This window comes from Exophiala xenobiotica (genome assembly GCF_000835505.1).
Source record: "Exophiala xenobiotica strain CBS 118157 unplaced genomic scaffold supercont1.1, whole genome shotgun sequence".
In the NCBI taxonomy this organism is placed as follows: Eukaryota; Fungi; Ascomycota; class Eurotiomycetes; order Chaetothyriales; family Herpotrichiellaceae; genus Exophiala; species Exophiala xenobiotica.
The window spans coordinates 3832701-3855484 of NW_013562494.1; the positions used below are offsets into that span (position 1 = coordinate 3832701).

The following is a 22784-nucleotide window of genomic DNA, read 5'->3' on the forward strand; positions in this document are numbered from 1 at the left end:
GATGCTGGCTGCACCCTAAATTTTTGGAACTGCAACCACTACCTCAAGCTCGCGCGACACCACATTTCTTGTCCAGTTACTTTCACTTCTCGGGTCTTCTCTCCTTGCGTTTGACCCCAGTTAGCTTTTATCAAGCAGCCGATGCCAGTTTCCGCAATGAACACTTCAGCAACGACATTTTTCCGCGCCTGTCGCGCACCATCCTCATGCAGCTTCGTCCAGCGATGCCCATCAACAACCAAATCCTTTCGCGCCTCGAATCTACGCCCCAGATACACCTCCGTCCCTCACTGCTCCGCCTTCTCCTCAATACGGCGACTAAATCAGGCACAACCCGTCGACGACATCCCTTCTCCCGCATCGGAAAGCATCGTCAACGCCAACAAAGCCGATGAATCCTCGAATCTCACACAATCCGTTCTCGTGCGATCCGAAACCAAGGCCAAAGAAGTTTTCTTCTCTCCTATAGAAGTGCCTCTTGATGCGGAGATTGACCCAGAAGAAGCGGGACGACGAAAAAGCGAAGAAGCAAGAGCCGCTGCTGACGCAGCCTTCCTCGCCTCGTCCTTGCAGTTGACAGGCCGGGTCTCGCGCGTCGGCACCATGCGCAAGACCGTCCGCGTCAGCCGCACGGTGCAAGTCTGGGACGAGTACCTGCGGAAGAACTACAAACGGGAAGCGTGCGATTTGGTGCACGACCCCAAAGACATCTTGAACGAGGGCGACGTTATCACGTACGGTCCCTTTCCGCCGAGTCTGCTCGAGGCCAGGGAACAAAGAGGCCAGACCGGCGGGAAGAGCAGAGTCAAGTATGTGCTACGGGATGTGCTTACGCCATTTGGCACGCCTGTGGAACAAAGGACGAGCAGAGTGGTGGGAAGCCCCGAGGGAAGGTGGGAGGGCGGGCCGGGACAGGTCCAGAAAGTGGCCGTGAGGAGCAGGGGGAAGGCGAAGCCCAAGGTGCAAGTGCCGCTGTTCAAGAAGGATGGCGCTATGAGTGGGCGACAGGCGGGCCTCGGGGTTATCAGGCAGGCGAGGCGTGAAGCGGCGTAAGAAGGAGGCGAGCTGAAACTCGAACGGGCATGGCTACCCATTGTGTCTTGCGAGATTCCAGATACCGAAAATGCGGAGGACCAGCTCTACAAATCCCGCAGCTCACGCCCACAGACGTGTACACGGGCCGCCGATGGTTTGCGAAGGAGTAACGTCCGACACGTAAGCCTCGATGTACAGACGGCTCGCCTCCGCATTCCACCTCATTCGCGACCGGACGTGGCCAGCAGGGTTGTAGCAAGAAAGTCTCAAAACTAGGCCTTGGCCCGACGCCGATGGGCTTTCTTTCGAGCTCAGAACAGCAAGTATTGAAGTGATATAGCAGTCCTGTGGCAGCGCACTTGAGGCTGTGGGATATCGAGCCTCAAACCCTCAGGAATATACCGGCGTGAGAAAATGATTCCAGCGGTGTCCAGATGCGAATGCAGCAAAGGTTGCCAGGGACTCTGAGACATTGCTGTCTTTTCGAGGGCAGTGTTGGGTCTGGTCGTTCGCCTGTACCGATAACAATACTTGGAGAAACAATTATGCGAATTAGAAGTTCAATAAAGAGCTCCCTTCTAAGTCTATCACCTAAAATTTGCCGCTGTCTCTACGCCGAGTGAACTGTGAACGTCTTCCGTACATGATGCATTGCAATTCTGAATAATCCATAGAGGATTGGTTCCAGTCTATTGATTCCAGCCATGCTTCCGTCTAGCATAATACGGCCCAGCGCCTTTTCTGTGCAAATGAACAGAACGACAAGGCCTTAGTTAGTATTCGACCGCAATGCAGGATCAGCCTGTTCGGGAACAGTATCGCCGTGTTCGCCCTCGACTCCATCTGCCTCAGCAGGTTTAGATGCATTGTCTGTTTGTTCTGGCTCTGTGGTCTGAGGAACAGAAGTCTGGGTTGGATTCCGTACCAGAGATGCACGTCTTGCCTTCAATTTCTTCTCGCCTTGAGCCGATATTCTTGTCAACTCTGCCACGAAAGACTGTCCCCAGAAAGCACTAGTCATCACAGTCAGTACGAGATGTAGACAATCCCTAAGCAGATCGCTTACCTGGTATACTTGGACACATATTTGTGCAATTTTGCATAGTTGATGGCGCGGTGCTCTGGACTCATGGTGACAGCTTCTTGAATTCCGCCAGCCAGCTCCTCGGTGTTCCAGGGGTTGACCAAGATACTACCGTTCAGACTCTGGGCGGCACCAGCAAATTCGGATAAGATCAAGACACCATGTCTTTCCTCTTGCGTTGCGATGTATTCGAATGAAACCAAGTTCATACCGTCTCGAGTGGATGAGACGAGGCAGACGTCAGAGACAGCGTACAGCGCAATCAGCTCGTCGAAGTTCACTGACTTGTGCATAAAGTGAATGGGCATGAACTCTACCGTGCCTGGCCGCTGTTAGCTTTGAACATTGGCGAAGGTAACAAGCACATACCAAATTTTCCGTTGATTCGCCCGACCAGTTCATTGACTACAGCGCGGAGATTTTGATACTCTTCGACATCTTGCCGACTGGGTACAGCCACCTGCACCAACACAACCTTTCCAATCCATTCAGGATGGTCCGTGAGGAAGACTTCGAGTGCGTGAAGTTTCTGGGGAACACCTTTGATATAATCGAGACGGTCCACTCCTACAATGAGTTTGATTCCTTTAAATCTCTCTTGTAACGCCTGGATTCGTTTCTGGACTTTCTCTTTCTTGAGGCCTTCCGTGAATTTGTCAGGGTCAATACCAATGGGGAAAGCGCCAACTGTGACGACTTTGCCTTCGAATTCAACACCATTAGGAGTCGTCGTCAGTCCTAGGATCCGAGAGCAGCTGCTAAGGAAGTGTCGTGCATAGTCATAAGTATGGAATCCTATCAGGTCGCAGTGGAGGACGCCGAGGAGGATCTCATTCCGAACGGGTAGGATCCGGTAGATTTCACTGGATGGGAACGGAGTATGTAAGAAGAAGCCGATTTTGACATTGGATTTTGACGTGCCAATCTCCTCACGAAGCATCTGAGGGAGGAGCATCAAATGGTAGTCGTGCACCCAGATCAGGTCACCATCTTGGACATCTTTGGCAACGGTGCGAGCAAACAAGCGGTTGGCCTCGGTGTAAGCTTGCCAGGCAGACTCGTCAAAGGTGATCTCACCCGGGTGATAGTGGAACAAAGGCCACATGATGGAGTCTGGTCATGGTTAGAATAGTTATTCATTGTTGACAGGTCTGGTCACTTACTGGAAAAGCCATTGTAGTGTCTGTCGGCCAGCTCATCATCCATAAACACCGGAACAGCATTGAATTCGTCTTTCAGTTTGCTACACACGTCGCCGATCTCATCCTTAGGGATTTCCAGACCCGGCCAGCCATACCACTGGAAGGTAGTGCTCTTGGCTAGACCGCTGAGACCTGTGACTAGTCCGCCTGATGACATTGAGAAATCATACTTGCCGTCGGTGGAACGCTTGATGGTGATTGGGAGACGATTCGAGATCAGAAGCAGCCTGGACTCCTGTTTGGGAGCATCATCTGTGGCAGAAGGCATCTTTTCGGTAGGTTCCGAGTTGTGCTGTCGAGTCGTTGAGATGGGTTGTAGTGGAGGTGAGGTCAGGCCGAAGATACGGTTCAACGTTAAAAACCTCGCTTAAACTGTGAAAGTTCGGGTCGTGCGAGGGGCCACAGTGGTGCAGCTCTGTGACAGGCAGCGGACAGTGAATCCACAGACTGACCCTAGCTGGTGAAGGAGAATCCTAGGAGTCCGCGATTGAGGAGTGTCGAGACACTAGGTGCGAATGTTGTGCAAAGAGTTGGAAAGTTGGAAATTGCCACTGCCTACTTTTAAAAGTCAAAGGTGTAGTTGAGCAAGGGACTTGGAAGGTGGTGGTGGTGGTAGTCAAGATCTGGACAGAGTGTAGCAGGCGCCAAGTGAGGCGGGCACCGGACGGTTTTTCTTTCTATGATAAGGATATCCAGTGAGTGAGGACAGACAAGAAGGAGGTGTGATCTGGCGGCTAGAAATTCATAGAAGCGATGATAGAGTCGGCTTCCAGTTGAGGTTGAAGAAAGCTCGAGTCCAAGTTGCCCCGTGTGAGGCCAAGGTCAGAGCTGGTTGGTCAAATTTGGCAGATGCCCTTCCTTGATTCAAATGGGGGTTTTTTGTTTAGGCGTTGCTGGAGTTCAACATCGCATGACTGTACGTCAGACCCTCCACTTTGGTGTAGTGCCGGGACACTCCTCCGGTGACGCTAGAAACCCATCATCTTTACCTACGTGCATAGGTACGAGCTACTTAGCTAAACCTCAACAATGGGCAATCGAATCAACGCCAAAAAGAAAGATGCAATTCTGCGTGTCTTCTTTGCCTTATGGTGCACTGACATGTTCTCGGTGCTTCCCGCTACCAATCCTTATTAGAGCGATTCCACGCCACGATACTGTACTTGGACTTTAGTTTCTCGGATATTATACCGGGAGGCTCCATATTCGACCAGGCTCGAGCTACAAGTAGTACTACGAGTACATGCCCGGACTCTTCCGTCACGACTAACGGCACCATCTTCCTTCCATAGACATGCGAACGTTACATACTAGGTATCTGGGAGAAAGAGAGTCGTCATTTTTGCTTATGGGATCATTTAAGTACCTGGTGTGTTGCCACGCAAATTTCTCGTCTGACAATCCACCCAGCCACCCACCGAGCCACCAATGCAGGCTTGACATTATTTCTGGACCACAACCGCAAACATATGCTCTCACAGTGCTTCTGAAGGCGCCGTTGACTCTCAACGCGCTGACCTTCCCAATCACTATTGCATGCAGTCCGTTCCCCACCTTCGCTGTGTGACAAAAGAAATCATTCAAGTATTTCAGAACTAGATCTCGCCAGAAAAACGATGTGCATCGTCGTGAGCCATGTATTCATGCAAGTTCGTCATTCATCCAATCGGAGCGCGTTAGGAAACATGAAAATCAATCGGTGAGTGGTATCGTCAAACATCTCGGTCGCTCGTTATATCTGCAATTCAGCTTTTTCATCACAGCCGTAAACGCATCAGAATCAGTTCGCTCGAATAACTAGTTTCGCCAAGAATTTGTTCGACAGTGAGTCAAAGTCTTTGCGGTCAAATTTGGCATTGGGTCGTCCTCGGAGGTAGTTTTCTGTGAAGCGAGTGTCAGCCGCAAGTAGAGAGCTAAGAACGTTGACTAGACTCACCATATTTCGTAACATGTTCGCGCACTTCGGTCATAGTACCGCACACATCAGCATTCGACGCCAGCAGGGTATGGTGGCTTGATGTGTCCCATTCAAGGAATGATGGAAGCTTTTGTGAGATGGCTTGGAAAAGGCCAACCACGACACCGACCGGGGTGGTCTCCATATCGCTGCAGAACTTGTCCACGGCGGCAGGATCGGGCACGCGGTAGTGGCAGTCAAATTGCATACATTCCCATACCGCCAACAATACCGAGGCGAGTATGAAGATCGTCGGCCAGTTCTTCAGCTTATCGCCGCTGTAGACGCTCGAGTAGAGGCTGGACAATTCCTCCAGCACGTCTTTGTGCAACTCACGCCACATGTCAGCCATTGCACACTTGATCTGGAAGTTGATCATGACCGGAGCCATGGTCTTGCCATAGAATTTAGATTCGTGCTCGTCAATCTTTCCGGTGAAAGATTCTTCGACTGGCAGGCCCTCAACCATGGTGATATGAAGCGTCAGGTTGTATGCAAGCATCAGCTTGAGGGCCTTCTTGATGATCTTAGACCCTGTCTTGAAGTAAAATCGATAGGCAGTCTTGAGCATTTGGGACAAAAAGGGAGTGCCCTCGAAGTAGTCGTCGACAAACTTCTCGAATGTACCAGTGCCATCAATATGACGGTCAAGGTAGTCACTGAGCATGGTCGTTGAGATTCCCTCCATACCAGCAGAGAGCTTAGCGGTAGGCACTTCAAAGCCATCTTTCTTGACAGAGCTTGCCTCGATCCAGTCCAGCTTCAGACATGATTCGTCCCTAACATACACCTCGCGGGCAGTGACAGGCAGCATATGCCCATAGCCGTGGGTAATGAACAATGTCTTCTCTGTGTCCGAGAATCCCTTGATATTTCCCACAGAGAAGCCCAGGGAAATGTGACGTTCATAGTCGAACTTCCAGTCCTTCAAGAAATAGCCTATTTCTTTGATGTCGATGCGGGTACACGGGACTTGCCAAAGACGAGCATGAGAAGGTTGGCAGCCAGCACAAGGCTCTCCTTTATCACATGTTTTCTTCAGGAATTTGCATCTCAGGCATGCTCGCAATTTCCGGATCTCGCTGGCTTGTTTCCGCTGTTCAGGTCTGAGAGGCCCTTTTCTTCGTCCCACACGTTTCTCTCCATCTGCCTTTCCGGTTTGTGTAGACTTCTTCATTACCTTGTCGGTCGACTTGGCAGCGATAGGGCTCTTCCTCGAGTTTTTCCGGCCTGGCGAGCTCGCCGAACCTTGAGAACCGGGAGAACGTATTGAAGGAGCCGAAGCTTTCGCAGGAGGGATCGGGATAGGACGGACAAGTGCCGTAGGGTTGACACTGGTGGCGGGAGCTGACCCGTGCTCTATTGACAACCGATGGGTATGGCCCATATATTCGTGGTCACTGTCGGATAGGGTGGTCGGGGAATAGACGGATTGAGCATGACTGATGTCAAGGTTCGAGATGAAGGTGGCAGTGTTGTGCTGCTCGAGATCCGAGTACGAAGATTCAGACCATGTCCGATTGTGGACGGTTTGGTTCGGGTCAACGAAGAAATGTCGCTCGTATGTTTCCAGGGAGGATCGAGGTTCAAGCAGAGTCCAGCCATGTTCATCACAGGAACTCGGTTGTGACAACACCTCCAAGTGGGATCCTGTCGGCGAGCTGGTCAATTGTTGGTAGGGTGACACGGCAAGTCCAAGATCCGTGGTTCCATAACTGATCAACTCGCTTTGAAAGTCGGCCCAATTGTGTGGCATCCCTTCGATGCCCGACTCGAGAGGAATATAGGAATGTTCGATGGGGAGCGTCGTCGATAGAGGAGCCTGCGAAACGGCCATCATACTCAGTTGCGAAGAGTGCACCGGAAGGGCATGAAACTGCGTGTCATAGTGCAGCCCATAATGAGCTTGTTGACTTGAGTAGTCGACATTGTGTTGGTGCTGTTGGAACCTCCAGGTATCCATCATGGGATGCTCTGCCATTGTCGTCTGTCGCAGGCCATGGCTACTGGTCTGTATAGGAGAAACATTCCTCCTCGGGTCGGGCCTCGCAGCAGCTACTTGGTCCATATGTAAAGGCCATGCTTGGTTGTGAAAGAATGAGGCACTTCTTGCATCGAGGTCATAGGCCAGATCATCGCCCGTCAGGGCGACATTGCCCGCCATATTACAGGATTTGTCAGACTTGTCAGCCTCGTAGATTCGTCGTTCGGAGGACAGGCGTCTCGTGGTGAAGGTTTCCTGTTGGCCTCGTGAAGCAGGAAAGGAGGGAGGTGGCCGGAAAGAGGGCGTAGAGAGAGTCCAAGGACAAGAGATACAGAGAGTGACCGCCTCGAGGCGAGCACAGCGGAGAGGGTGAACCTCTGGGTTGAGGTGGGTTGATGGTGCGAAGAGGCGGTGAGCGTTGCATGCAGGCTACGGAGAACGTCGAATTGGCGGGGACGTGAAAGTGGGAGGGAAAACCGCCGATGGCCACCGAGGTCGAGAGATGAGTGGCCAGCTGCAAGAGAAGGTCAGGCCCAACTCCAACGGCTGCTGTTGACTGGATAATTCAACGAGTGGCACAGCCCCATCATGTGGTTGATAGGTGATAGGTTTTGATCATGCGGTCGGCGTGCCGGGCGAAGGACTGACAGGCCACGATTGACTTTGGTTCGGCCGCTCTCAGGAGGACCCAGCGAGCCTAGCAAAAAATGTCGATGGCAGGTGTTTGCAAGTCCCGTCAGGTTCAACATCTGGACTCCCTCAGACAGACGGCTCTCCTTGGCGCCCACTGCTCGCTTCGGGGCCAGAACCACTGAGGAGTGCGATTCCCTTGCTTCTTACCAGTTGTAATAGGTCCTTTGCGGCAGCACACCAGGCTTAAAATAAGTTGTGGAGGAAGAAACAGGCCTCGAAGAGCAGGATCAACACCGGCGTGCAGAGGGAGGAGGGAGGATGGATGACATCGAAGCAATTCATACGACAGAGACGAAGGGATGTGCACACATTATCAACAATGGATTATGGAGCTGCGCCTCTCTATCTGTGAGATCCGTCTTTGCAGAAAGTGTTCCTCGCCTCCTCAACCTTGGAGGCGTTCGAAGCGGTCATCTTCTACGAATCCGTCGAAAGTTCCAGTCCCAAGCCCTCATCTCCTTGCAGTGGTACAGACTCGTACAGTGGACAAATTCCAGACAAGCAGGTCGCAGGCTTTTCCCTCGGCTTCCTGCAGAGTCTGTCTGCACCTCAGAACGAGTCATATCGCGAAAATGCCTCCGTAAACCATGCCCATTGGCCATCCAGATATCAAAGACAAGCTCACGCTTATGCAAGTAATCATGACGGCCTTGCCACTAAGTCCAAGTAAGTAAGTCCTAGTCTTCGTGTTCGGTCAAGCCGCTCCGCAGTTAGGTGGCAGAGAATCTGTGCTTCGCCTCACCAGTAGTACTCCGTACAGTAATGTCGTTCTCTTAGGCCTGGTATGCTCGTAGAAGTAGCCTGGTTCATCAGTGATACACATTGCTGCAAGAGATGGGCCAAGCTTCAGATAAAGGGGTTTCAAGTACTCTTTCCGTCAACCGAAAATCCGTGTTGGGGCACATTCCACTCTTTACCTTCGAGAGCTGCGTTGAACAAAGAGCGGTGTAAGTTTTAGGAACAGGCTTTTCCCCAGATGCGGGCCCTCAACAGTGGAAAAGAATTTGCACGATGAAGATCAGGGGACTCAGGAGTGCAGCTTTTGTCGCGACCAAGATGCTTCAACTCATGCGTGCAACAGATGCCGTCTCACATCCAAATACAGCGAGGAGGCCACAGATGCAAGCTGTGGGATGACAATGTGGGCGAGTCAGACAGTCCATGTAATATGCATATGTTGTGTTCCTCTCTCCCTTTGTTACGAATGCATCACGGTACAGTAGGGAAGCTTCTCGAAATAGACCTTGAATTTCACTTGGCTGGTCTGCATGTCAGCCCTCGACATTCAGAAGGCTAGGCGAGCATTTCATATCTGCAAATAATGGTTGTTTCACTTCACCCAAGTTAGTGAGCCTCACCAGCCTCCAAGTGAAGGGCAACTAGGGAGTCCTCTGTAGGTACTCGTAGCAGGACGGCGAACGCCAAGAATCACCCTTGCGGCACACCTTTACTGAAGCTGGACTTCAGGTTCGACATTCGGGCCAAATATAAGCAACATCTAGGTCATAACACTGGCATTGCTTTGAAGATATTCTAGATTCCTTCTTGGAGAACTTGCGATATTTGATCGCTATGTTTGTGATGGACATTCGTCAAGTCCATGACGTAGCTTTCTACATTGCCTGAGCGTCTGGAATTTCACGAACAATACTAAAGTCCGAACGAGTAGACAGTACTGTACTGTCACTGCTGCCCCGAATCCTGAAATGAGGATCTTGCTCTCACGACCTGGTATCGTCGCCATTTCCTCCCTGCTCTGATACAGAGCACGTAATATTCGTCCCGCCATGGCCGCGTCTGAATCATTTTCTTCGTCGATGCCGGCATATTTCCGCCAACGTCCAGCACTCGTCGACGACTTGGAGACCGAAACGTCCAAACTCCAGAGTGCTACTTTGGACGAGTGCTTACCACTTTTGACGGCTGTGGATAACCCTTCAAGGAGTCCATTTGACTTCAATGAGTTCGGATTGCCCGGCCTGGAAAGGGAAGACCATGTAAACTTCCTTCACGAAAACTTGGCCGAGTTCCCTGCACCCTTCGTTGGCATTGATGCTAGTCGCCCTTGGATGGTTTATTGGGCACTACTCGGTCTTTACTTGTTAGGAGAAGATGTGTCTCCGTTTCGAGCTAGGTAAAGACTCCCACCAGAAATGTCCAAGCTGCAACACCCTAGGATGGCTAAAAATGCTGTGCGACACAAGAGCTAACAACTCTGCTAGGGTGGTGAAAACGTTCTATCCAATGCAGAATACGAGTGGGGGCCTCGGTGGTGGGTTTGGACAATACTCTCATCTGGCTGGAACATATGCAGGGTTGCTGTGTCTTGCCCTCGTTGGAGGGGAGGAAGCTTACTCGTTGATTGACCGCAAGGCAATGTGGCATTGGCTAGGACGACTCAAACAAGCAGATGGAGGCTTTCAAATATGCGAGGGAGGGGAGGAAGACGTTCGTGGAGCATATTGCGCCTTGGTGGCCATCTCATTGCTCAATCTTCCACTTACTTTGCCGCCCGGCTCTCCTGCGCGTGAGGCGGGTCTGGAAGCCTTCACAGACGGGCTAGGTCAATATCTTTCCCGCTGTCAGACGTATGAAGGTGGTATTGCAAGCTCGCCAGGGAACGAAGCACACGGGGCCTACGCCTTCTGCACTATTGCTTGCCTATGTCTCTATGGCGTACCCCATGTCACAATCCCCAGGTTTCTCGACGTTGATGGACTTGTTTCCTGGCTCTCTGCGCGGCAGTACGCACCCGAAGGAGGCCTTGCTGGACGGACGAACAAGCTCGTCGATGGTTGTTACAGTCATTGGGTGGGAGGTTGTTGGCCTCTGGTAGAAGCGGCTTTGGCTGGCCCCCGGGATCGTCCCGGGCACATACGGAAAGAAGTGAATGAGAATCTGTATAGCAGCGAAGGGCTCGCAAGGTACATACTTTGCTGTTGTCAAAGCCCTCATGGTGGGCTGAGAGACAAACCTTCGAAGTAAGTCCCATCTTCTCAAGCACTTACCCCGGTCTGACATCACTGCAAAGACGTCCAGATTCTTACCACACCTGCTACAACCTGGTTGGGCTGGGTAATGTCGCACACTCTCACACATATGCCCAGGTGGCTGCGGCGGAGCCATATGCTTCAGCTTTTTCCTGGGAGGCTTCTAGAGCCCAGGTACCCAGTGAAGGCGATCCGGGCAGCATTTTTGACACAGGTGCTGGCGTCAGGGCTCTCAACCCAGTCTATGTCATACCATACAAGTCTGTCCGCGAGATTCGAGCCTGGGCGATATCGCAACCGGTTGATTTGGGAGAATAAATGTGTGGCAACGTGCCCTTTTTGCCTGCAGGTGGCCATCATGTTGAGCTAGTGCCTCCGTAGATCCAGGATCCAACCTCATAGCAAGCTTGATGTAAAACATGTGCTATTTATCAGAAAAGCCCACCTCTCCATCATTCGTTGGCCTTTCCCGAGTTTTATATGGCCAACAATGAGCCGATTGTCAGTCGGGGGAAGGCCCAATTCACATCCATATCGACTCGTTTGGTGTAGCGGTGGGCTCCAAACTTCCGGTCCGCAGCCTTCCTCACCTCGTTTCACCTTGTATTGTCTCGGGGGCTTATGGACATCACGCTCTAGAAAGGCTCTCTTTAAACCGGCCGTCTCTCCAGTCAATGCCGGCTGATCTGGGTCTCTGCCGCAAGAAACCTCAGTGCATTTCAGTTCGAGCCATGCCCACAGCGGCTCAGCGCGACCCAAGTGGGGAGAAGCCTACAGCGCATGCGGCTTGAACTACCGCTCTTGCAGAAGCTTGCATCGCGCTGCAGACGAGCAGAGCTTTGAAAAGTTAGGGGTTCTTCTGCGAGTCTCCAACGCTGGCCCGTCTTATCTTACCTGCGACCCATCAGAAGACTCGTTGTCTATCATTTGTACGTGTGCGTCAATACCTGCCTCAACCTAGGCGACGTCTAGACACGAGTGATCATCCTCATAGCGCCCTGTCTCTCTGTCTAGACCGAGCCCACAAGCTTCAATATCAAGGTGCTAAGCTAACCGATTTTCTCGCTTGAGCTTAAAGGAGAACAGCGTGTCCGTCGGCTCTACATAGTCTTGCTTTTTGGCTCTTGTTCAACGAGACAAGACTTGCAACCTTCTCAGGGAAGGGCATTGAAGCGACAAGCCGAATGGTGGTGCAGCTCGGCCCAACGAGATCTTGCCCTGGACGCCCAGCAACCGATTTCCTTTGACAGCACATTCATGCATCGGCAAGCTTACGACATGGAGATGACCCACCTAAAAACATTGTTCGCCCGTGGGCTTGGTCCTCCAGTGATGAGTGCAATCAACCATGTGTTGCAGCGTGCATATTCGCTACTGCGCCCGAAGAAGTCCGCGGTTTTCAATGGCTCAAACGACATTGCCTAGGGCTTCAACCGACCTAGACTGCGCACGCCAGAATTTTCCTCCTCTAGGGCCTTAACCAATGCTGTTTCCGGGCAAACATCATGCGTTCAGTGTTGCATCTTTTGCCTTGCGTCTAGCTTGCCTATCAAACCATACAACAGTTTTTGATCGAGAGTCTCCTCAACAGGGAATGCTTGACCAAGCCAGGCCTGCAGAATGATACACCTGTTCTCCACCTGTCAGGTGTCTCCTGCTGCATGACATTTGCTGCTTCGGAACAGAAGATCTTTGGATCGATGCAGACTTGCTAATTCCTGTAATCTAGATCAACTCCGAGATAGATGTTCCCTGGCAAGCTTCACCGGTACGCGCACGTCGGCGACCATGGAACTCAAACGCAAGCAAGCACACCCGCGGGAACCGACTGTTACGGGTCATTCTGTCTGGACTTTCCGCGCGGGGTGTTTAGGAGGAGGCCATCGCCAATCACAGCCTGCGTATAGATCTGCACAAGCCTCCAGACATAGGCAGGATGCTAAGAATGGTCCCGAATTCGACCATCCGGTACTGGCTGAAACGAATGCCAACACATCAATGACATTACGATGCCAAAAGAGCGAAAAATGTTCAGCGTCCGCAGATCGACCAATACCTAGCCCCTCGACAGAGATATTTTGGCCACAGTGGAATACTCTTCCCATGCCCCACGCAATTGCCGCCTGTCTCGCATTTGCTTCGCTGGCATCGCAGGATTTCCACCATCGTCAGCCATGAAATATGTGGACAGAGCCACCATGCTTCACCTGTAGGAAAGCCAGCTATATCGATGATATTATTCTTTGCTCTTTGAGATTACTCGCCTGATTAAGTTGATCAAGAGTTCGTGTACTCGTGGCTACACCGTTGTGGACGGTTAAGGTCGTGGTTAAGGCCTGTCATCCGCTGAGAATCCAGTGACTTTGGGTTTTGGTCATCCTCGGACGACAACTGGATGCACCACTTTTTGGGCTTCAAGGCTCTGAATACTCGGCGCAGATATGCTGCACACCGTCTACCTGGCCAGTATGTCTTTCCACTGCGGTTCCATTCCATTTAAGGTCAACATTCGGTTCCTGCAGCCTCTAGTCGGGCTCGCTTTTCGATGCAGGCACTCAGGGGGCACCAGCCTCGCTTGTAGGCCCCAATGGTTCCTGCTAAGAGGCTATGGTGGCCCATCATCCTCATCCTTCCTTGGGACTTTTGTTTGATTCGCTGCGCAGAGACTGACTGGGGATTTCCAGGTTTATGTCAACGTCGCCGATGGCCCGAGCCTGCTTATGATGTGTCCTACAGTCCATCTGGCTACAGGTGCATCGTCAGAGTGAACAACCGTGAATATCAGACTTCGGGTTATCACTCGTCAGAATCATCTGCTAAGGAAGGAGCTGCTTTGATTGCTTTCAACATTTGCCGAAACTTTTCCGCCAACGACGGCATGTACCCAACCGGCTTTGCTCATGGAGGTGTGATTCAGGGCAACCCGGTACCTGTGGGCTCCGGTCGCCACGCCCGAAGAAGTGACACAAGATCAGACTACCGATATGGCGACACCGATAGCTCTGGCAGCAGAAGTGGCGGCAGCAGCCCTGACTGGCGGGAGACTCGCCAGCCAGCCCAGATGTCAACAAGCTACAGGAGTTCATACTCCTCCTCGTCCTCGGATTCTAGCCATTACAGCAGGCGAGGAACCCAACGCTATTAGCTGTTTCAGCTTCCAAAATGATTTGCCTCTCCGTAGCAGGATTCGTGCAGGGACTTTCCACTGGCCGTTTCTTACGACTTTACGACTTACGAGACCATGACGATGACCATGAAAGAGGAAGTTGTTCTCTTCTGACGATTGATATGAAGCGCGACCTTGCATCTCTTTCTCCATTGCTTGCTGTGTTAGATGAGATGTATGCAGGCAACTGTGTGGGTTTCTGTGCTTCATGATTTTCCAAGCATAGCGGCGGGAGGTGGCTCTTCGAGCGTGGATTGATCAAGCAAGCGAGGAAAGGATGTATGAACGATTTTCATTACGAAAAATGCTAGACCGACAAAATCATAGCCTACCCCGATCAATAATTGAAGAAGACTTGATACCGTGGTAAATTCCTATATGAGGCTCTTTTGAAAAGAAGTGGCACTCGCAAGGCTCCCTAAACGCTTTTGCGCTACCCTTATCTAAGCGACAAGTTAGGGGCACACCCCAGCACCCAGTCACCGGAAGCCCCCAGCGCAACGTCCCGACGGTGGCTGATGGCGTATGATGGTGTCGATCTGCCTTTTGACAGTGACGTCGTGCTCCTTTTCAAGCAAGGAATTAACAAACTGTCAAGTGTCAACCACCTTCGGACGATCCAGCTGCAGAGTTGCTCCAAACCAACGGTATGCATCCCAGGCGCGATAAACAATAACATTCCATCTCTGCAGCAATCATGCGTCTCATAAGCCCTGCGAGACAGCTGTTGCAGACTCGCAGCCTCCATCAAGTTTCCCTTCGCGCATCACTCGATCCTCATGCACCAAACCGTGCCCATACATGCAGCCAGCTGCTAAAGAGGCCGCCGCCAAGGTCCCTAAGCAGAATAGGTGTTTCGAAACTTACAACACGAGGCATTTCTGGTGAACAGACGGCGAGAGACTTAAATCAGCAGGGTATTGATGAAGCCCTCTCAGATTTTGACACGGCTATTGCAGAAGAAGGGAAGAACAAGCAACAACGGGCACCATGGCATCGGCAAGGAGCAGATGAACCTCCCGTCAAAAGACAGCGCTCTGCTGGTGCTATGACCAAAGGTAAGAGTCCGGCATACTCTGCGCCTCTAACCCTCCTAACCAAAATGCAGGGAAACTACTAACGACCCCATCGAGACTGCTCAAGTTGGTCCTTCCTCTGACTACCATTGACCAGAACTCCGACAGAAAAGATGTCGCTCCTCTGGCTCTCCTCGTCCACCCCCAACAGCCGCTCTCATACCTAGAAAGGCTGATACAATCCGAACTACCTTCCATAAGCACAGAAAAGGGGAGCAACAGGGTGCCCGCAGTATCTTTTCGAGCCATGGAGTCTACAAGCGATGAGATCAAACCCAAAAAAGAGCTGCCCCACGAACAGAAAGAAGACAAGGAATCTCAAAAAGATAGTCTCGGTGATGGCGGCGTTGAGAGCTACAGTGGTGCTGGACGCGAAGGAGAAGGAGAAGACAAAGGAGATTTTGTGAGATGGAGTGCCTCGACAGAGATTGGCGACTTCATCAGAGATGCGGCAAGGGCGAAAGAATTCGAGGTCGAAATCGAAGGCAGCCCACGAACCATCAAGGTGGCAGTCCCCTCGTTCAACGACCGAACGTTTTACCTGCGGCAAAGACTACGCAGAACGTCCAAGCAGATCGCCGAGATGGCGGCCATCAAGAAAGAATGCGACTTGGCGGCACACAGGAGTGGACAAAGAATAGCAATGGGCGGGTGTGGAATGTTAATTGGATGGTGGTACGTGGTCTACCGTCTGACATTTGAGACAGACCTCGGCTGGGACGTTGTAAGTTCCTCCCGCCTTCCCCAAGGCCTCAGCTTTCTTGCAGGGGCTTCCGTCTTCGAAAGCTTCCGGTTTGGGAACAATCTACTAATAGCATATAGATGGAGCCAGTCACATATCTCGTCGGATTGAGCACTATTATTGGCGGTTATATGTGGTTCTTATACCACAATCGCGAGGTGTCTTATCGATCAGCACTGAATCTCACAATCAGTCGGCGCCAGAGCAAGTTGTATGAACTGAAGGGCTTCGATGTTCGAAAGTGGGAAGCTTTGGTCGAAGAAGCAAATGCCATCAGAAGGGAAATCAAGGCCGTGGCAGGCGAGTATGATGTCGAATGGGACGAGGTCAAAGATGAGCATGACCCAGAAGTCACCAACGCCCTGCGAGAAGAGCGAAAGAAGAGCGAAAAGGGTCAGAAGAAGAAGAGCGACAAAGACAATGATGGAGACGACGATTAACATTAATCACTGCCCAATGCCCAGCATCACCCATGCCTCATCTCTTACAAGAATACAGAGGAACACCATCACAACCCTTTCCACTCTTGATGTCAGCGGCGTACATACTTGTCTCGAGCTGGATCGAAGATTGCTGAATCTGAGCCACCTGATGATTGACCTGCTCGGAATTTAGCCTCTCTCGGGTAGCAAAGGGACGACATTACTCACTTCCACCGCTACTACCTTCCCCAGCTCTACGATTGCGATTGTTGCGAATATCTCTCGATCGGAAGACACTGTATAACAGCCATAGGGTCACCCAGTTCGGAGCATGTTCACCTGTCGTGGCGCCTCGATCGAATAGGGTCCGCTGAATCGTTCCGGGTTTTGCATGCTGCCAGGTGTCGATGATCGCTTGGCGACGACGCTCTTGACGAATATGGTGCCAAAAGAATGGAGGTGATGTTGACTTGTCGGTACGCTTTTCGTCTATCAGACTGGATCGATCGGCATTCAGTCCGTTGTAGACGGTGATTGCCTCTTCCTGTTTCTGGTCAGTCTTGCCAGGCAGAAGACCTAATCTCTATCACTTGGACCATACCCGCATGGCTCGGTAATATCCTTCATGTCGGGGATCCGTGGTGCTCAGACCAAGAGCTTTCATGAAGTCATCTTTGGGTGCTCTTGGTCCTACAGGTTGTGTTTGAGGCATACTGGCGGTGAAGAGAAAAGTGGTTGACGAAACAGCCCGAAATGTATGTGCAAGATGGTACGAGTTCGTGAGCACAACGAGTGAGTGTCACAGACTGGACGGTGTGGTTTTGCCTTGAGCTCATCCTATATATTGCGAGCAAAATTCATGACCTTGGGCAAAGAAGAGAAGAGAAGCAAACATGCCCTCGATCCACATGCGATACAATTTAGCAACACAATTTACCTGCACACGCTGGCACTTCAGTTGGGCATCTGAACGAGCCGATTTTCAAATACGGGCAGTCGGCTGCGCCTGGAGAATGGTGATGGGATTCGCCCGCGACGGCCACCAGTTGAGCCTGAAGTCAAATATGCCCGTACATGGCACGCAACAGCAGGCTTAGCGAGTTTGACATATGCATGTATCCGGCGAGCAAGGGCGCCTCGTGGCCGTCGAATGCGTTGGACCCTTTCGACCCCAAACCGGACGACGTCCATGATGCCGCAGTTTTCCCCTAAGCGTCGCCTTGATGCATGGGAACCGAAGCTGCCAGCCTCATTGAAAATCAGGGACCGCCAAAGTATCTGTACCAAGCCTTGCCAATTCAGCAAGGAGTGACACGGGGAAGCGATTCTTGGGCTTTGGTTGCTGAGACAAAGTGGTTTGACCCCCTGGCACGCGGGGCTGCGGCAAAGTTACCGTGGCCGTATTCAGTCTCATACACTGGTTCGAAGTAGAAAACCTCTGGAAACTTCCTAGCACATTTCGACTGTGATGGAGTACCCTTCCGGTATCAGTCTCCTTGCCGAGAAGCACACGAGCTGAACCTTTCCAGGGTTAGACGGCTTGGTCTCAAGGCCAATATGACAGCTGTTGTGTCACAGACGGCGTCGGTACTCGCTGCTTACGTTTGTCAGGATCTAAAGCCAACAAATCCCGGTCCGCAATAGCATGAGGCATCTTTGGAGCATAACAGGGTCTGATGTTTGCTAGCTTGGAACATGCATACAAAGGCAAACAACACTTGTCGATATGGGCAGACATCTGAGCAATTGAACTACCAGACTGGAATACTTGCACTGAGGGCTGTCCACCACACAAAAACATGTTTCGGCATACCACTGAAGAGGCCGATATTCACCCCGTTGATGCACTACCTGACATGTTACCCGCATAGTCGTGTCTCTCACACACTAATATTTGGTGTCTCTCCCGCTTGAAGCCTAGAGTCTGGCCACCCATGTGTATTACTCCAGCCATTATTGACGTTGCTGAAGCCTGACTAGAGAATGATTCCATTCCCGTTTCCACTCCCATTTGCCGGCAGCCTTCTTGCTGCTGTGTAAGCTGTCAAAAGTCGGCCGGTTGTACCACTTTCGCGACGGCTTTGTACTCAGTGGGAGTCAGTGCGCTACCGCTATGCACAGTCTGTACGACAGAAATTCCCAAGAGAGTCAACAAAAAAAGCCACTGAGGCATAATCTCTCAGCATGCTTTCAAAGACCAGCAGAAGACAAAGCTTTCAATGGAGGCGCCGCTCCTGGTAAATGATGAGCTACACCTGATGGGCGAAGGAGGCAACCTACGAGACGCTTGGAAGCTTCTTCGTGCTGAGTTGGAGTTTGATGGACGCTGATGTATGAGTCCTGTACTCGTACGGATCGGATATAGCACCCTTCGAAACTAATCGGCAATTGCCGAGGCGGAGTGCAGGTGGGAGTTGTTTGATGCCCTTCCGCTTGAGTTGGCCCTATCACGTTTCATGTGTTTGAAGAAGAAGAAGGAAAAAGTTCAACATGGCTGGAGGATGGGGCTGGCTGCAGGTTGTTCCCACCCCCTTACGGGATCAATTGACTGACCCTGCTGGGCCACGGTTTGTGCAACGGCTTGCTCTGTCAGGAGATAGTTTTTGATTCCTGCATTTCCAGGTCTTGAAGCTGCTGGAGTCTAGAAGACAGTACTTCGTATAGTGTGTTTATACTTCCACTTCGGTGCATGACATCAGACTCGACATTGGTCGATAACGTTTCGTCTCCGGAATTTTTTTAAAGTACAGCCGTCATTATTTGCAACCCGTCTTCTGGCTGGATTAGCTTCCTCTTTCCATGTTTGGTGAAGTCGTTTGCTTCTTCAGAGTCCAATCCGAGACAAGGAATACCCTGTCGATTTGATGCGAGTCACAATTGCCTCGTCCTGAAAACCCCTCGCCAACCCCGGAATCGTCGCCGGTATCAGCCATGGCGCCCCTCGTTTAACTCGAAGCATGTCTTACACTGACACACTATCCCAACAACTGACATTCACCACCCGCTCGCCTCACTTACCCGAGCCTCGCTAGACGCACAATTTGAAGCTCCCAAAGGGTCCGGTCCTACCACCCTCCGTCCTAGCCTCGGCATCATCGTCCTTGTTTCAATTCAACAATGTCGAAACCTTCTGTTATCCCCGTGTTGCTCCTCAAAACTCGATCCCTACCTCACGACGGCTACGAAGAGTACTTCTCTACACCGTCCTTCGCGGATGGCGGAAGGCCAATTTTCCAGCCTCAATTTGTCCCCGTCCTGGAACATTGGCCGAATGCTAAGAGCTTGGCTGTGCTAGAGGACTTGTTGAAAAGTGGACACCTAGCGGACAAATATGGCGGAATGATCTTCACGAGTCAGAGGGCTGTTGAGGCTTGGGCTGACGTGGCCAAGAAGGTGGAACAAGAAGCCGGACGGAATGAGGCCTACGGCACGGGGACTGGTATGGTCTGTCCTCCCTCAAGATTGCGAAGATTCCCGAGCATGCGACTGACAGAGGTCTACTCCAGCAGGTGTGACTACCTCAGACGGTAGCGAGGACGCAACAGAGGATACCCCTTCCCAACTGGTCGAGGATGACTTCTCATTCCCGTTCTACACAGTCGGTCCAGCAACCTCGCGAGCGTTGAAGACCTTAATAGACACATCTTCATCCTCAACCAACAAAGTGTCACCGCTAGCGCGCCTTCGTCCAGTCGTTCTAGGTGAGCATACCGGCAACGGCGGCAGTCTCGCGGAGTACATTCTCTCGCACTACAATCAGCTTCATGCGCGAAGGCAGTACACCTTCTATGAAGCACCTCGATTGCCCTTCACCCCGATCCTTGGCCCGTCGCAAGGGGAAAGACTGGACAAGGATGACAATCGTATACAGAAGAAAGCCCTACTTTTCCTGGTGGGCGAACAGCGGAGAGATATCATTCCCAAGACGCTCATGGATGCGGAAGGGAAACTGGACCCGCAGAAGAGGATACAGGTAGACGAGGTTGAAGTCTACAGAACGGTAACCATGGACTCGTTTCAGGATGAGTTTCAAAGAAAGATAGACTCGATCGCACGCCAAGGTTCGAGATTCGTCGTAGTGGTAGTCTTTAGCCCGCAAGGCTGCGAGTCGATGCTCCGGTCGCTTGGGTACATTGACTACTCCAACGCCTTGACAGAGCGAGCGCGGAACAGATGGACACCCGAAATATCTGAAGATCGATTGAAGCCCATTATTGTGACCATCGGTCCGACAACGAGGGACCATCTCAAGAACAATTACGGCTTTGACGCAGATATATGTGCCACGAAGCCCAGTCCGCAAGGATTGGGAGACGGACTAGATGAGTTTCTGCGCAGGAAAAGTCTGGTATAACACTAGTGCAGAAAATGCTCCCGCTCTCAAACTCTTCTCTACTCGGTCTGCTTGCGTCGATGCAGTTTAGTTTCTATCCTGCTCTCATTCTATAACGTGGCCATCTCCCTAATCTTCCACTTCCCTGCGTCGGTTTTAACAACCTTACCATCCTTCCGCAGTTTTTCCAGCACCATCAAAAGTCCATACTCGGCAGGCTGGTACAAGTTTTCTGGGTAATGCCGGTATATGATCCTCACCATTTCCATACTCTCCCACTCTTTGCCTGACACGACCTCCTTACCCACCGAGATCGTCTCGGCTTCACTGTCGCTCTCGCCCATTGTCGTGATCGAATCATGGACAACGCCCTCCTTGGTGCCCGGACGCTTCACACTCCCGTACCGCAGCACGTTGAGTGCTTCTTCCTCGCGCATCCGGCGGTGTGATATATACTCATCGATCTTGCCCGTGACATCGTCGATGACAGCGCCGTGGCCGGGGTACGCTTTTCGTGTGTGACCGGCCTCCTCGCTCGCGCTCGTCTTCGAGGTAAGCGCGGAGACCGTTTCGCTGACACGACGCTTCATCAAATTCAGGCTCTCGAGGTACGTGGCCAGATCTTCGAACACGGCCGTCCCGTGGCCGAGGACATTGTCCGCCGTAAAGAGTGCGCCGATCTCGGTTGGATCAGGAGAGGATGTAACCAGGAAACACATGTGGTCCTTGGCGTGGCCCGGGGTGTGTACAGCTTCGACTTCGAATGCTCCTTCTGGTGTGCTGACACTAAAGTGTTGACCGTCACTGATGTCGTGGACGCGATCGGGGTCGAGGAGCCCGTCGGGGTTCAGGGCAGGTTTGTTTTTGTAGACTTTAACGTCAGAAGACATCTTTTCGAGGTCCTTCACCCCAGCGACATGATCGTGATGCCAGTGCGTCAGGAGGCATGTTGACACAGTCGCGTTCTGATCGTGCAGGACGGTCGAGAGGGTGTCGAGCCAGCGCTTCTCGCCTTGGCCGGTGTCGACGAGGAGGCGGTCCGCGCCGCGGCCGAGGAGGTATGTATTTGTGCCTTGGAGCGTGAACTGCCATGCTTATCAGAAGGGATTCGGGTTTGCTGAGAGTCAACACAGGCCGAGGGTCAGGCTGGGTGTAGGGCAGGGGGGAAGAGAAGACGGACTTTACTTGGATTACCACCAAGGATACGGACGACGTTGGTGCTGACCTGCTCCCAGTCAGGGAGGGGTGGGAGTGTCTGTGCCATTCTGGCTCTGTGCCTGAAGGTTCTCGAGCTTGAAATGGAGGCGCAAGTAACGGGTTTCAGAAGGCAGGAAGGGAGGCGCATATACTTCTTCCTCGAGAGCTGGGAGTGAGCTAGAGGCAACTGGGAGTAGGGTGGAGGCTGCAAGAGGACGGTGACTAGGCAATACAATGGCGACCCTGACTATGAATGCTGTGACCTGGCTGTGGGCAAGGTCCCCTTGCTCGCTGTCTTGTACAGTGAGAATTGTCACTTCACGTCGATGACATTGTGCTTCGTTGAGACTAAATGCTGACAAAGTAGGTCTGCGTATGTCCACAGCCGGTCGAGGCTGTGATTGTTTTCGGGCGAGAGATAGCGGACAACAGCGAAAAGCGCACCGAACAGTAGCGCTGGAAGTAGATATCTTATGGCCAGGCAGGCAACAGTCAGGAGGAAGTGGTAGACCGCAACATGAATCAATAAGCAGTGATAGAATATGCTGCGCAATTTGTGATTGAGCGAGATGCCATGTCGCGATTGCGAATCTCCAAGTGAACAATCAGGATCTCCACAGTACCGTGAGGACATCGTAGTCGTCTACGTGAGACGTCAGAAGGAGACTCGCTCATACCTATCAAGGTCTGCTCCGTACTTATGGCTCCATTAAACAAGCAATATCGATCTATATCATACAACTCGACTAACTCCCTGCCAAACGCAGGAGTAACAATGTACAAAGAAACAGTGTACAAAGAAACAGTACTCATTGGTATTTCTGCTATAGAACATACATAACATCGTGCTTTCAAAACTCCCTCCAATATCAATAACCCGGCAGCACGATCCTTGCATCACCT

The 22784-nt window shown here is 51.8% G+C and overlaps 9 protein-coding genes across 10 annotated transcripts; 5 read left to right on the forward strand and 4 right to left on the reverse strand.

Annotated features, from left to right (window-relative positions):
• The first annotated feature begins 75 nt into the window (after positions 1–75).
• PV05_01502 (uncharacterized protein) lies at positions 76–1618 on the forward strand. The gene has a single exon (XM_013466502.1). It carries the CDS (start codon positions 142–144, stop codon positions 1051–1053), a length of 912 nt encoding a protein of 303 aa, XP_013321956.1. The 5' UTR covers positions 76–141; the 3' UTR covers positions 1054–1618.
• On the reverse strand, positions 1572–4159 carry PV05_01503 (alpha,alpha-trehalose-phosphate synthase [UDP-forming]). The gene is made up of 4 exons (XM_013466503.1): positions 3283–4159; positions 2489–3232; positions 2102–2441; positions 1572–2048 (listed from the first exon to the last, which is right to left on the reverse strand). The coding sequence occupies exons 1-4, from the start codon at positions 3587–3589 to the stop codon at positions 1805–1807; spliced, it is 1635 nt and encodes a 544-aa protein (XP_013321957.1). The 5' UTR covers positions 3590–4159; the 3' UTR covers positions 1572–1804.
• A 425-nt stretch (positions 4160–4584) lies between these two features.
• Positions 4585–8064, reverse strand: PV05_01504 (uncharacterized protein). Its single transcript, XM_013466504.1, has 2 exons — positions 5258–8064; positions 4585–5202 (listed from the first exon to the last, which is right to left on the reverse strand). The coding sequence occupies exons 1-2, from the start codon at positions 7440–7442 to the stop codon at positions 5102–5104; spliced, it is 2286 nt and encodes a 761-aa protein (XP_013321958.1). The 5' UTR covers positions 7443–8064; the 3' UTR covers positions 4585–5101.
• Positions 8065–9446: 1382 nt separating this feature from the next.
• On the forward strand, positions 9447–11366 carry PV05_01505 (uncharacterized protein). The gene is made up of 3 exons (XM_013466505.1): positions 9447–10089; positions 10178–10936; positions 10987–11366. The coding sequence occupies exons 1-3, from the start codon at positions 9743–9745 to the stop codon at positions 11261–11263; spliced, it is 1383 nt and encodes a 460-aa protein (XP_013321959.1). The 5' UTR covers positions 9447–9742; the 3' UTR covers positions 11264–11366.
• Positions 11367–13130: 1764 nt separating this feature from the next.
• PV05_01506 (uncharacterized protein) lies at positions 13131–14470 on the forward strand. Its single transcript, XM_013466506.1, has 2 exons — positions 13131–13411; positions 13630–14470. Exons 1-2 carry the CDS (start codon positions 13387–13389, stop codon positions 14088–14090), a joined length of 486 nt encoding a protein of 161 aa, XP_013321960.1. The 5' UTR covers positions 13131–13386; the 3' UTR covers positions 14091–14470.
• Positions 14471–14697: 227 nt separating this feature from the next.
• PV05_01507 lies at positions 14698–18395 on the forward strand. Of its 2 annotated transcripts, none has more exons than XM_013466508.1 (3): positions 14698–15169; positions 15220–15911; positions 16010–18395. In XM_013466508.1, exons 1-3 carry the CDS (start codon positions 14809–14811, stop codon positions 16367–16369), a joined length of 1413 nt encoding a protein of 470 aa, XP_013321962.1. In that variant the 5' UTR covers positions 14698–14808; the 3' UTR covers positions 16370–18395. The 2 variants fall into 2 exon arrangements, with proteins under 2 accessions (XP_013321962.1, XP_013321961.1); XM_013466507.1 differs by having other exon boundaries at positions 15220–15862.
• PV05_01508 (uncharacterized protein) lies at positions 16462–17063 on the reverse strand (the record flags this gene model as incomplete). The annotated part of the gene is made up of 3 exons (XM_013466509.1): positions 16462–16529; positions 16580–16895; positions 16953–17063. 3 exons carry the CDS (start codon positions 17061–17063, stop codon positions 16462–16464), a joined length of 495 nt encoding a protein of 164 aa, XP_013321963.1.
• A 1073-nt stretch (positions 18396–19468) lies between the features above and the next one.
• On the forward strand, positions 19469–20705 carry PV05_01509 (uncharacterized protein; the record flags this gene model as incomplete). Its single annotated transcript, XM_013466510.1, has 2 exons — positions 19469–19790; positions 19858–20705. The coding sequence occupies 2 exons, from the start codon at positions 19469–19471 to the stop codon at positions 20703–20705; spliced, it is 1170 nt and encodes a 389-aa protein (XP_013321964.1).
• PV05_01510 (uncharacterized protein) lies at positions 20697–22427 on the reverse strand. The gene is made up of 2 exons (XM_013466511.1): positions 21865–22427; positions 20697–21769 (listed from the first exon to the last, which is right to left on the reverse strand). The coding sequence occupies exons 1-2, from the start codon at positions 22027–22029 to the stop codon at positions 20795–20797; spliced, it is 1140 nt and encodes a 379-aa protein (XP_013321965.1). The 5' UTR covers positions 22030–22427; the 3' UTR covers positions 20697–20794.
• Between the last annotated feature and the right edge of the window lie 357 nt (positions 22428–22784).

Coding starts and splice junctions, on each gene's coding strand:
- PV05_01502 (XM_013466502.1), top strand. CDS start 142: ATGCCAGTTTCCGCAATGAACACTTCAGCAACGACATTTTTCCGCGCC.
- PV05_01503 (XM_013466503.1), bottom strand. CDS start 3,589: ATGCCTTCTGCCACAGATGATGCTCCCAAACAGGAGTCCAGGCTGCTT. Junction 3,233..3,282: donor ACACTACAATGGCTTTTCCA/GTAAGTGACCAG, acceptor AACCATGACCAG/ACTCCATCATGTGGCCTTTG. Junction 2,049..2,101: donor TATGTGTCCAAGTATACCAG/GTAAGCGATCTG, acceptor TGTGATGACTAG/TGCTTTCTGGGGACAGTCTT.
- PV05_01504 (XM_013466504.1), bottom strand. CDS start 7,442: ATGGCGGGCAATGTCGCCCTGACGGGCGATGATCTGGCCTATGACCTC. Junction 5,203..5,257: donor CGAACATGTTACGAAATATG/GTGAGTCTAGTC, acceptor CTCGCTTCACAG/AAAACTACCTCCGAGGACGA.
- PV05_01505 (XM_013466505.1), top strand. CDS start 9,743: ATGGCCGCGTCTGAATCATTTTCTTCGTCGATGCCGGCATATTTCCGC. Junction 10,090..10,177: donor GTGTCTCCGTTTCGAGCTAG/GTAAAGACTCCC, acceptor CAACTCTGCTAG/GGTGGTGAAAACGTTCTATC. Junction 10,937..10,986: donor CTGAGAGACAAACCTTCGAA/GTAAGTCCCATC, acceptor ATCACTGCAAAG/ACGTCCAGATTCTTACCACA.
- PV05_01506 (XM_013466506.1), top strand. CDS start 13,387: ATGCTGCACACCGTCTACCTGGCCA. Junction 13,412..13,629: donor GCACACCGTCTACCTGGCCA/GTATGTCTTTCC, acceptor GGGGATTTCCAG/GTTTATGTCAACGTCGCCGA.
- PV05_01507 (XM_013466508.1), top strand. CDS start 14,809: ATGCGTCTCATAAGCCCTGCGAGACAGCTGTTGCAGACTCGCAGCCTC. Junction 15,170..15,219: donor TGCTGGTGCTATGACCAAAG/GTAAGAGTCCGG, acceptor ACCAAAATGCAG/GGAAACTACTAACGACCCCA. Junction 15,912..16,009: donor CAGACCTCGGCTGGGACGTT/GTAAGTTCCTCC, acceptor AATAGCATATAG/ATGGAGCCAGTCACATATCT.
- PV05_01510 (XM_013466511.1), bottom strand. CDS start 22,029: ATGCGCCTCCCTTCCTGCCTTCTGAAACCCGTTACTTGCGCCTCCATT. Junction 21,770..21,864: donor TTGGTGGTAATCCAAGTAAA/GTCCGTCTTCTC, acceptor TAAGCATGGCAG/TTCACGCTCCAAGGCACAAA.